Here is an 11,447-nt window from a genome sequence, read left to right on the forward strand (position 1 = left end):
CCAGACTGTGTGCGTCAGCGGATACGAGTCGCACAGGCAACTTGGGCTCTACAGGGAGTCGATGTGGTGGGTGCATGAGATCAAGACTGACAGGCCTCAAGGGCACACAATTCAAGCGTCGGTAGAAAGACCACGAAAAATGCATGTCTAACTGAGGAAATAGGAAAGGTGCACAAATAACCCAAAGAATATGGCAGGCTACTTCCAGTGTCTTTCCGAATTTTCCGCCAACACAAAACAATCAGAACCACAGGCATCACATCCGTTCATCAAAAATCAACTCTTATAGCCCAAAAATGCAAAAGATTGAGCGTTGTCACCCTCATCATTTCACTTGATGCCTCGTGGCGGAATCGAACCGCCGATCTTCTCATGTCACTAGGTACTAGTGAGACGCTATACCACTTAGCCAACAAGGCTTGCTTCCCTGGGCGGCGCATAGAGAATATGTAGTGAGACTGGCGACGAGGGCGCAATCGTTGTTGTTGTGGAGAGACATCGTCAAAGTTGACGATGCTTGAAAAATGGCAGGAAACCATTGAAAACGATAAAATGAGGCTGGAAGGTGCCACGGAAAGAAGCTTTGGCTAAAAGTTTGTTTGCCATGGTGGCACAGCGTGGCGCGACAAAGGATTTGCTGACAGCGCGCATCTGAGCGCAGATCCTGGCTGCACCAGGAGATGGGAAACGTGAATGAGCAAGCATGCACAGGCGCTTGCAGGAGTTTTCAAAAAGAAAAAGAAAAATTAATTTGTAAATTTGTGGAATTATATTGAGAGAGATAACAAAAACTTGAAGGTATCAGGAACCCAAAGTCGACGAACAAGCAGCATCAGCACTAACTGAGCCTCACTTTTGTCTCGTTGATTGTCTGAGTTCACATTGTCGTCGTTTTCCCCTTCCTGTTGGAGGACCGCTACACTAACAGACGTCGCGGCTTCTTTGTTATGGACCGCATATAAAGAGACGACAATCTGCTAAGGATAGCGTACCTCGACTCGGACCCACCCCCACCTCGAAATTTCTCCTTTCCAACCATCGCCCAACCTGCAGTCGCAACCCCGCCAAAATTTGATCGCGCAAAGGACGAATATTAACCCCGCCTACCGCCCATTCTCAGTGCAAGACCGATCAGAGGGAACTTAAGGGAGGGACGACGACATTGCGACGAGATGGTTTACTACTTCACCTCCAAGGCGGTAGACCCGGCCGCCTTCATCTACGTCGGCAAGGACAAGTTTGAGAGTATGTCTCCTCAATAATGTGAAGATGGCATCACATCACACCCTCACGATGATGGAAATGCAAGAAAAGGGGAAAGACTAAATGAAGGAAAACAGATGAGGAGTTGATCAAGTACGGCTGGGAGGAAGATGTCTGGTAAGTACACTCACCCCCTCCTCCATCTCTCATCACTCACTAACTTCTCACAGGGTACGCAAAATCTCATCTCACCACCCTTACTCACCCTCACTCTCATCACCAACCTCACCATCCCCAAACTAACACCCCCTTCAGTTCCACGTAGACAAACTCTCCTCAGCCCACATCTACCTCCGACTCCCGGACCCAAAGGACCCCAGCACAACAACCCCAATGACATGGGACGCTATCCCCGAACCCCTCCTCACCGACCTCGCCCAGCTCACAAAAGCAAACTCCATCGAGGGCAACAAAAAGGACAACATCACCATCATCTACACACCCTGGTCCAACCTTAAAAAAGACGGCAGCATGGCCGTCGGCCAAGTCTCCTTCAAGGACCAGCGCAAAGTGAAGAAAGTGCTCGTCGCGCAGCGCGAGAATCCGATTGTGAATAGGCTGAATAAAACAAAGGTTGAGAAGAAGCCTGATTTGCAGCAGGAGAGGGATGATCGGTTGAAAGAGTTGAGGAAGAGGGATCAGGCTTCTAGTCTTGAGAGGGTCAGTTCTCTTCTTCTTCTCTTCTGTTTCACAGGTCCAGCTTTCTTGAGAATTATGCTAACGGAGGAAAATCACAGAAACGGGAAGAGGCTCGCGTGATGGCGGAGCGCAAGGAGAAGAAGTGGCAAAAGGACCATGCTTATGATGACATCTTTACCGAGGAGAATATGGAGGCCTCGAACAACCAGAACCGCGACGAGAACTGGGAGGACGACTTCATGTAGTTGCCCCTATCCGTTGATCGTGCATTCTCATACCTCACAGCGGGAATATTTCTTCCATCGTAAGATCGTTTAGCCTCATCGTCTGCCTCTCTCTTTCCCAAGGATTCCCGTGTTAATGGAAAATACGCGTCCTGCTACTGACTGTCGTTCACATTGATACGATCTCATCATGCGCGCAAAAGACCAGTAAATGTAACGACTTCGCTTCATGCTTCATTAATGCTACATAATCTACTCAAAAAAATCCAAATGGGGTATTCCAAATGCAGGGCGCGGGACGCACCCCGAGGCCCTCAGCCAGTCAGCTACACATGCCGACGCCCATGCGACTCCTGCCAATGCCTATAGACTCCATCCTGCGTGATAAATCATGATTCTCGACCGAAGCAAACTTTTCCCGCTCCTGCGATGTTCCGTCCTGTTTTTTCTTCTCCTGGCCCTGGTCCTGCTTCTGACTCTGGTCCTGTTCTTGGTCCCGGTGTTGACCTTCTTCCTTCTTGGTACCGCGTCCCCGCGGAGGGGCGCGTGACCGGACGAGAACAGGTAGCTCGTCGTCGTCTCCTTCCTCAGAAACGACATCCAAATCATCGTCATCCTTGGGATCTAAAAAAGGCGACGAAGAAGGCTCGTCGTCTCTGTATGTCCCCTCATCTTCCTCCTCCTCGTCACGACCTTTCAGGCTGACAACGGGTTCACCGCCGGGTAAGCCGACCTCCCGAGCCTCAAGCGCCTCCGCAATATCCAAAAGCAAGACGTCCATCGGACAAATATACGCGACACGCTTCCGCCCGCTCCACGCCAAGACGTGCCCGCAAACCCGTCCATGGGCGCGTTCCACGACCCAGGCGCCGCTGTCTCCGGGGATGCCCATGGGTTGCCTCTTGCCGCCGCCTGTCAACTCGGCAGGCGTCTCGATGGCGGCACTGCTGACCTGGTAAGTATGGCTAGGCGTCGTACGCCCAAAGATTTTGACGCTCGTCAATGCGGGCAGAATGAGACCCGTCTGTAAACCGCTGGTACGCGCCATGCACTGCACCTCTAGGCCGGGCAGCGCGGTAGTCGGCGCCACGGTCATGGGGTGCATGACTTTCCCCTGCTTTGAGGGGAATTTCCCGTACGAAGGCGACAACTGCTTGCTTTGGATCCTGGGTATCGAATTGTCCTCTGGAAGTCTCTCCTCGGCGAACTCGAAAAGCGCCCAGTCGATTTCGTGGATGAGTCCGTTCTGCTCCCTCCTCTTAATGCCACTCGATGCGTAAACCTCGCCGACGGTAAAGCTGTCCAAGTGATCTTCGTTTGCCGTCTCCGCCGAAGCATAAAATTCCTCGTCAACGTCGTCCATGGCGGGCTGCGTGATGATGTATCCATCGCCACAGCCCGGCTCAACACCAGGGATATCGCCGGGTTGGTCGTATTCGCCCTCCGACTCGTCACCGCTCTCCTCCTCATCCGACGCCTCGCTAGTGACATCCGTCTCCGAATACGCTTCAGATTCCTCTGATTCCGAGAACTCGCAAGCATAGTCTTCACCACCGCTACTTTCCGCCGACGACTCTGCGTACCAGTCGAAACGAATGTCTTCAGCATCTCTCGCCATACTACGCATCGTCGGATCCTGAGCTTTCGTGTGCTTGTAAATCTCCTCGGGGTCATCCAGCATGTGGTGAACCGTCATCCCGTACGGCTTGTCGTCGACTACAACGAGGCCGCCCAAGCTAACGGGCGGCAGGTGGCGGTCCCCCACCCAGGCTCCAATACTCGCGCCATTGCTCGGGCGCGCTTGAAAATCAGGGTTGGCTGCCTTGACTGTGTCGTCGTCGCCTTCATCGTCATGTGCCGCGCTTCTTTTGGGGTCGCCGGCCTGCTTCCTTGACCGCAGAACCTGTCCCTTGCAGACCTTCAACCCGAACCCAGACTTGCCCTCGAAGAGCTCGCCCAACTTGCGCGTCAGAATGGCCTTAACCTTGCTGACAGACGTGCACACAACCAGAACTGTAGGCTGCGTCCTTGTTGGCGAACTACCGATGGACTCGAGGGAGACTTCGACTGACTCCTCGCGGTGTTTGCGGTAAAAGTGGCGCAGTGCTTGGTTGACTTGAGGCATCACCAGCGTGTTCCACTTTTCAACAGCATCGGGAGGCAAGGGGATCTGCGGGTAGAGGCGTGTCTTGGAAGAGGGTGCCTTGGCAGGCTTCGACTCGGCAGGGAGCTCCACCAGGCCAGCTGTGGTGTTGTTAGTGCTGAAAGATTCAACTCCGAGGTGTGGTACTTACTCTGAACTTCCTGTCTGGCAAGCTGCCGCTTCTCCTCTGCAGCTGAGGGGTACGAACGGCGCGCAGAGCTGGGTTCCGAGATGGGAGTCTTGGTGTCAAACGAGGAGCGGCGAGTGTCAACGGAAGGTCGTGTAACCACCTGGGTCTCAATCGAGGGTCCTGAGATGCTCTGGCGGGTAGGTGTGCCGATAGGGGACACGGATGTCTTCTTTCCAAGGTCGAGGTTAAGACGATCTTCGAGAGAGCTGATATTGTCTAGTATGGCGCATGAGTCGAGGTAGCGCGTGACACTGACTTGCACAGCCGAGAGAAGCTCGTCGTCGGAGGTGCTTCCTTGAAGTGAAATATCAACAGCTGTCCAGCAAGTCTCCACGGCCCTCTTATAAAGGGTGGAGCAACGGATTCCCAGCTGGTTCAACACCGACTCGGGAATCGGCTGAGAGGGGTCGGGCACGAGGTTATCGAGCTTGGTCCAAAGACCGATAGACAACAGAACCATGGCGAGAGAGTACAGATCGAGTATACGAGAGTCCATCTTGTCGTTGATGGGCGATGCCGGAGTGGTGCGAGGATCCAGGGGGTGTCGGAACAGCGGAAGCGATGGCGAGGCTGGCTCATCGTCCGAGGGAGCATCTGGGAACAGATCAAAGGATGAGATGAGTGGCCGGCGGATATCCACCTCGCCGGGGCCCGTGGTCAAGTCGGGAGTAGACATATTACAGAAAGACACATTCTTGTCGATAATGCATCCGTGGGTAATACCGCGGGCGTGCAAGTCGAATACGGTGTTGACGAGGTTAGATGCCAAACGATACTTGGCCTCCAAGGTCGGCTCAAAGTCTGGTCGTGACAAAAGATCGGCGAGCGTGCAGACATTGTAGAGGGGGTTCTGGGTAAAGTTCTCAAAAGAGACGGCGTTGAAGTTGGGCGGGAAGTGATAGACGAGTCCGAGGCGGGCATGCTCCAGATCCTCAAAGTAACCCAGGAGTCTCGGCAGACCGATCCAGGTACCCGGGGCTCTCTGCGAGTCCTGCTGCAAGCCGGCTGACAACTTCTCGAAGCGCGACATGGGAGGCATGATGCCTGTGATGGCGTACATGGAATCGAACGTCGCAAACTCTAACAAGAGCGGCGCAAAGGGTTGGCGCCCAATGTGTTGCGACAGATCTGACCAGGCCTGCTTGCTCATGAAGACGATGTCGCGCGGCGGAAGGTTAGCCCTGGACTCGGTCATGGGCTCGGCCTGCATGGAGCGAATGTTTGTCAAAGTTGTCGGGTCGATTTCTTGAGGCGTCTGCATCCTGGTGGACTCAAAAGGCCGCAGCTCCTCGGTGGAGGCCATGGACTTTTCAAGCTTGGAACGCGACGACATCTGAGCGGATGAGCGTGTTCTAGAAAGGTCGTAGAGTGTATCGACAGACTGAGTGAGGTCTCCAATGGCATCTGCAAATACTGCCTTGTCCCAAGTTACAAAGGCCTTTTTGCGATCTGCCGACTTTTCTGAGACGGTGCCTAGAGGGTTGGTATAGCTCTTCCATAGGGCGTCCAATTCTGACAGCGTTTCCCGAACAGTCGAAAGGATACTGTGCACAACCTCACTCAGACCGGCTTTTGATAGTGAGCTATCAATCTCATCAGACTGGTTAGGATCTGTCCACTCGATACCCCAGGTCGATACGCGGTCCTTTTGGATGCGGAGCTTTCTGAAGAGTGACTTGATTTCAGGGTCCTCGGGGGCCTTGACTGGTTCCTGAACAAAGTCTGAGGACTTTTTTGTGTCATTATACAGACGACTCAGGCGTCGCTGCATGTAGCCGCCAGTAGAACGAATGCCCTCCATCTTGGCGGTTGGAAACAGTGTGCAGATTGAGGACAAAGAGGTGAGCCCCTCACCAGCAAGGCGGGGGTGAGACTTGAGAGTGTCGAAGCCAGGGAAAGTGAGCTCTGCTCGTGAAAATTAAATAATGAGTCTACGAGTCGCTCTTCACAGTAACATAATTCAGGGACTGTGTTGGCAAGGCGCCTCTGAAAAGGCTCCGGAGGTGATGATGAGAAGTCGGGACTCGGGGTCGGCGCTGTGAATATCGGAAGCGGACGAGCCAGGTTGTGCGGGCGGCGGGGCTCAGTTGGCGGGTGAAGGAAGGTACGAACTGTGAGTGGTCGTGGGTGGACGGGGGTACGTATACAGCAGTCCGCAGCGCAGAGAAGCTGAAGTGAGTGATTACGCGGCAAGGGTTTGGTTGCGTAAGTATGCAAGTTGATAATAATAGCTGGTTCCAACACTGGTGATTTCTAGTTTGTTGGTTTGCGTCGTCGTGAGATGGCCAGCCTTGTTGATGAAGTGAAAGAAGCAAGTGCGAGGCAAGAAAGTAAAGAGGGAAGAAGATTGCATCCAACACTCGTGGGCCCCGTCGTGGTCATCAAGGAAGTCCAAGGAGACGTAGGCACGTAGAATATGGGCGCCAACGAGTGGATGGAGGCCGAGGGGTGGTGCTAAGGTACCTTATGGTAGGGGACCAGGTGCGACCAAAGATCCAGCCTACCTAAGCCAAGCAGAGGACCCGAGACTGCGGGAGGAAGGATTGGATTATTTCGGTGCCTACAGACCACAGTTTAGGGACGGACGGTCTTTACCCTTTCCTGTCGATAATCCATCAGGTATCCGTCCACCGTAAGGTACGGACGGGGCGCGGCTGTGGGCACGACAATGGTTGGACTCGAACTAGCAGAGGCCCTGCCGTGCCCGCTCAGGACGGACAGCAAGTGAGAATACTGAGAGGCGGAGACTGGTTCGAATTGTGGCTTGCAGTGGTGGACGTGACACGGGGTTAGAGATGGCAATTGGATGTTGGTGATACGGATACTGGCTGTGGATCTTTGATGAGACGAGGAATTGAGGCCCCGCCAGTTGTGTGAAAATGTGCGACATTCAATTGCGATGCGCTGCGCTTGCGACGGAAGGTGCGCGCGGGCTACTGGCTGCTGGCTGCTGTGTCGCTCCTGCCGATTGCTGGCTGGCTGGAAATGCTGCTGCCTGAAGGAGGAGGAGCGCCTTTGGGACATGCTTGCCTCGCTTGTCTCGCTCGTTTCGGCTAGACCCATACTTTTGGATAGTATCATTGGCCATGGAAATCCTGGAGCCTGCGGTGTGGGTCTCTCCCGGGCAATCGGGGCTGAAGTTGCCGGGGGCGAGAGTACGTATCTTTTCTACCTCATCCTTCCTCTTGCCATCAACATTCACCGACCAGACCATGAACACCCAGATTGCATTGACATTCGACCTTGACATTCGTGGTTTAACATGGAAAGTCAATACCTACATATGGATCTTGGCACTCCAAAGTACGAGAGTACCAGTCAGGAAGCACATGTTCAAAGTTTCACTGCTTCTCCTTCCCCAAGACATCATACTGGTTGATCATCTTATATTGGGTTCTCACATGCTCATTCTAGAATTACGAGATAGGAAAACGCAGATAAGCTCCCTCCAACATGTCTACGATACCGTGGATAATACCTAGTGTCTGTACGCCGTATACAGTTGGCCCGTCTTCTCCATTTCCGGGCACCGATTCACTGCTTTCCCTTCTTACTGGGCATCTCTTACATGGCAATCCACTTGTCCATAAGATACGGATACGCTACGTCTGATCAGCACGCACATCCTCGGGAACGCATCGAACTAAGGCTCGGACTACCTCCCACCAGGACCACTAACCTTAGCTCCCTCTGACAATACTATGCCTGGAAACGCCCCAAGTTGGCTGCTTTCTCATCAGTCATCGCCATCCTCCACAGTCCATATTGAGCAATCCTGAGTAAGCTGAGGCTCGTTTTACGCTTTTAGTGTCTCCCCTATCCCGGCTAGCATCTCAAGAAATACCAAGCAGCTCCAGCAACGCACAACAGCTGAGGAGCGGACAGCGGACCGCCACCTGCACTAACCCTGTCGCCATTCACGGCTGCCTTGCCCGGATTTGCTGTGCTCTCACCCTCTGTTCGTTCTCTGTTTCGCTCTGGTGTACGAGGACCCCCATCAAGGATACGGACACTGCAGACGAATGCTGGGCGTCTGAACGGAGGCCGTGTCCGCAATCCAAGGGTTAAGGTACTTCAGTCGCTGGCACAAAACTCATCTTACCTACTTTGGTCACTCAATGTACCAAACGCCCCAGGTCTGGGATACACGTACCAACAGATCGTGAAGGTTTAGACGGGGGACCTGTCACTGACTCTCTTGGCATTCAGGCACATTGAGGCGTCTCTCGTTCCCTCATCCAGGGCTCAAGTTCCTCCTCTGCAGCCGCGACTCGAGGCCGCTCCCCGCCAATCCTTTCCTCCTATTAATGGAAGACCGCTTCCAGATGGGAACTTGAGTATCCGTACTCAATATTCGTAATTCAGGAAGACCTTCCACCCGGACAGGCAGCGGCTCCGTTACAGAAGTCCATTTCTCTACGGCACTTGGCGCTGCCCTTTCCCTCCCTAGGTCCCGCTTCCAGGAAGGTCGTTGGCGTCCTCCTCTTTTTTTTTTTTTTATTCGGCTGCCTAAACACTAAAAACCTCGTCGAGTGAGAGTCATCCACATTATCTCCGACACCACTACCGCAGACTGCAGTAATCGTCTTTTCATATCCACATCGCGGCACCCGGCAGCTTTAATTGCCCATACATCCCCGGTTGGAATGACAGACTTTCGTCAAGGGGGCCCCCTCTTCGAATTCTCAGAGGTCCCTCAGGAACTTCGAAGAGGGGCATTCGTACTGACTACGAACACTCGTACTCTGGAAAGATCCGTCACTAGCTCATCTCGTGGTTGCCGTAGGCCTGTAGCAGGGTCGGGACGAGGACTGACAGGAGCCTATGAACACGCCAGCTACACGATCTTCTGCTTGCCCAGTCCATCATGTCAGCTATCTCTCCAGACGACGAAAGATCCAAATACATGAAGGACCCTTTCGTAGAACGACTTCAACGTCTTCTCGGCCTGTCTCATTTCAGAGTGACGCAAACGGGGTCCACGATACGCTCGGTCCGACTATAAAGCACCACACTGGCACACACGCAGGGCCGACAAAGAAAAAAGGTGTTGGAAATAATTCTGCTGCCTGCTCGGCAGTCGGATGTGAGACTGCAAATCGCAAGTAACCGACTACATACTCCGTACAATCTTTGCGAGCGGGCGAATCCCAAGGCTTCCCGCTTGCCCCATCCATTCGCTTCTGCAAGGTCAGCATGGGGGCCTGGCTCGTGCCATCTCTACATCGGTAATACGTCTGACTCTGATTGATGACCGATATCAAGCCATGATGGTGGAAAGCTGGTTCCGACCTGGTGTTCTGTTGTTGTTGTTGTTGTTGTATTTAACGCCGTGGCGGCCGGGCTAGAGCCCTTACCGCAGACCTCCCGAAGGGTATATGGCGTGGAGGGCCGTGAGCCAAGGCTACCTACTCTACAGTACGTCGTCTCTTTACATCGTCCTCCAAATCATGCCTTGTGGCCACTACGCGTTCTGTCTGTCCCCGGTTCCCGCTGGTGCCCCAGTTTCATTCTTTCCCAAATCGTCCCTTGGAATCGGGAGGTTCTTTGTAGTCCGCACTCACATCTACGTAGGTGTGGATGCTGCTACCGCAGACAGATCTTCTGGAAGAAGTCCGTCACGCGGAGAAAGGCCTCGAAGCCTCGTGGGTCGGTGATTAATCTCTTGAAGTAGGCCTCGAGAGATCCCATAGGGCCTATGGGCTCGGGCATACTGCGAGAGTGGAGGGTCGGCCACCGTTGCCTCCTCGCCAGCGTTAGTCGACAGTAGACCAGGTGGTCCACGTCTTTCGCCTCTCCACAAGAGCACATCATTAGAGCGTCGTCGTGGTTGAAACGTCGGTGATATTGCTCGAAGTCCCCGTGACCCGATCGTGCCGCCAGCAGGTGATGTAACGTAGCCCGCGGCAAGGCCAGTTCAGGAGGGCTGGACAGAGCTGCCTCAAGCCCCAAGTCCGCGTACCGCGGCCTTCGCTCTTTATACCACCATCTCCTGTGCTGGCTTTGTAATTTTTCCCTTGCAAGCCGCTTGATGCCCGCTAGTGTTGCCATTTGACCCATCCGCGCCGGCAGTGTCGTTCCTTCTTTGGCCAGCCGGTCCGCGGCCTCGTTTCCTTCGATGCCCTGGTGTCCCGGGGACCAGTGCGTCCGTATATCAAATATCCTGGCCGCTTCTTGGATTTCGAGGAACGCGTCTTGTGACGAGTCCGGCGCCTTGCCGCGGATGCCTTGTATAACGCTGGTGTTGTCGATACATATGTGGATTGGATGACCGCGATTGGTGAGCAGAGCCCTTCTGAGGCCGGTTCGCGCCCCTTCGACCTCGGCGTCGAACACTTCTGCTAGTCCGAGTCGGCCGCACCCTTGTGCTATGCGTTTGGAGTCTCGGTAGATGACGAAGCCGTACCCCACGGCTCCGTTCGTCGCCCTGGAGCCGTCCGAGAAGACGATCATATGGCTTTCCGGTACTGTCTTTAGCCAGCGCTCGAAAGCTTTCGCAGCCTCTTCTTTGCATTGAACTACTATCTGATCCTGTGAGCTTGGCAGGTACTGTGATTGAAGGAACGCTGGTCTTCCGCATCTTGGCAGAAGTTCAGCCGTCCGTTGTAGTCTCGTCTGTTGCTGTCCCTGCTGGGAGAGCCGCGCGACTAGCGGGTGTCGGCGATCAATCCTCTGTAGTCGGACTGCGGCCCGTAAGCGGACGCCCTCTAAGGCGACTTTGGCTGACGGTAAGCCGGCGTCTCGGAGGAGGCTACTGGTTGGCGTTGTCCTCCAGACAGGCAGAACGGCCCTTGCTGCCGCTGTAATGACGCTGTCGATCTTCTGCACGAGCCCCTTTTGGCCTGTGTTGACGGGTCTTCCTTGGAGAGGCGGATTCGTGTCTGTCTCCGCTTGGCGTCTCGAAGCCGGCTTCGTGATACCTGCGTACCATGTTTCGGCGCCGAAGAGCGCGATCGGCAGTACGCAGGAGACGACGGCTTTTCGCACG

The 11,447-nt window shown here is 54.2% G+C and overlaps 3 protein-coding genes and 1 non-coding gene across 4 annotated transcripts; 1 reads left to right on the top strand and 3 right to left on the bottom strand.

Moving 5' to 3' along the window:
* Positions 1-338: 338 nt before the first annotated feature.
* BDP55DRAFT_t319 lies at positions 339-419 on the bottom strand. The gene has a single exon. It is a non-coding gene; the product is annotated as a tRNA-Thr (tRNA).
* Positions 420-1,172: 753 nt separating this feature from the next.
* Positions 1,173-2,147, top strand: BDP55DRAFT_734227 (uncharacterized protein; the record flags this gene model as incomplete). The annotated part of the gene is made up of 4 exons (XM_060580181.1): positions 1,173-1,245; positions 1,341-1,375; positions 1,519-1,923; positions 2,001-2,147. 4 exons carry the CDS (start codon positions 1,173-1,175, stop codon positions 2,145-2,147), a joined length of 660 nt encoding a protein of 219 aa, XP_060423118.1.
* A 188-nt stretch (positions 2,148-2,335) lies between these two features.
* Positions 2,336-6,260, bottom strand: BDP55DRAFT_708318 (HET-s/LopB domain-containing protein; the record flags this gene model as incomplete). The annotated part of the gene is made up of 2 exons (XM_060578099.1): positions 2,336-4,387; positions 4,417-6,260. 2 exons carry the CDS (start codon positions 6,258-6,260, stop codon positions 2,449-2,451), a joined length of 3,783 nt encoding a protein of 1,260 aa, XP_060423119.1. The 3' UTR covers positions 2,336-2,448.
* Positions 6,261-7,033: 773 nt separating this feature from the next.
* Positions 7,034-7,522, bottom strand: BDP55DRAFT_637981 (uncharacterized protein; the record flags this gene model as incomplete). The annotated part of the gene is made up of 1 exon (XM_060573055.1): positions 7,034-7,522. The coding sequence occupies one exon, from the start codon at positions 7,520-7,522 to the stop codon at positions 7,034-7,036; it is 489 nt and encodes a 162-aa protein (XP_060423120.1).
* Between the last annotated feature and the right edge of the window lie 3,925 nt (positions 7,523-11,447).

This window comes from Colletotrichum godetiae (genome assembly GCF_030913485.1).
Source record: "Colletotrichum godetiae strain CBS 193.32 chromosome Unknown BDP55scaffold_75, whole genome shotgun sequence".
NCBI lineage: Eukaryota > Fungi > Ascomycota > Sordariomycetes > Glomerellales > Glomerellaceae > Colletotrichum > Colletotrichum godetiae.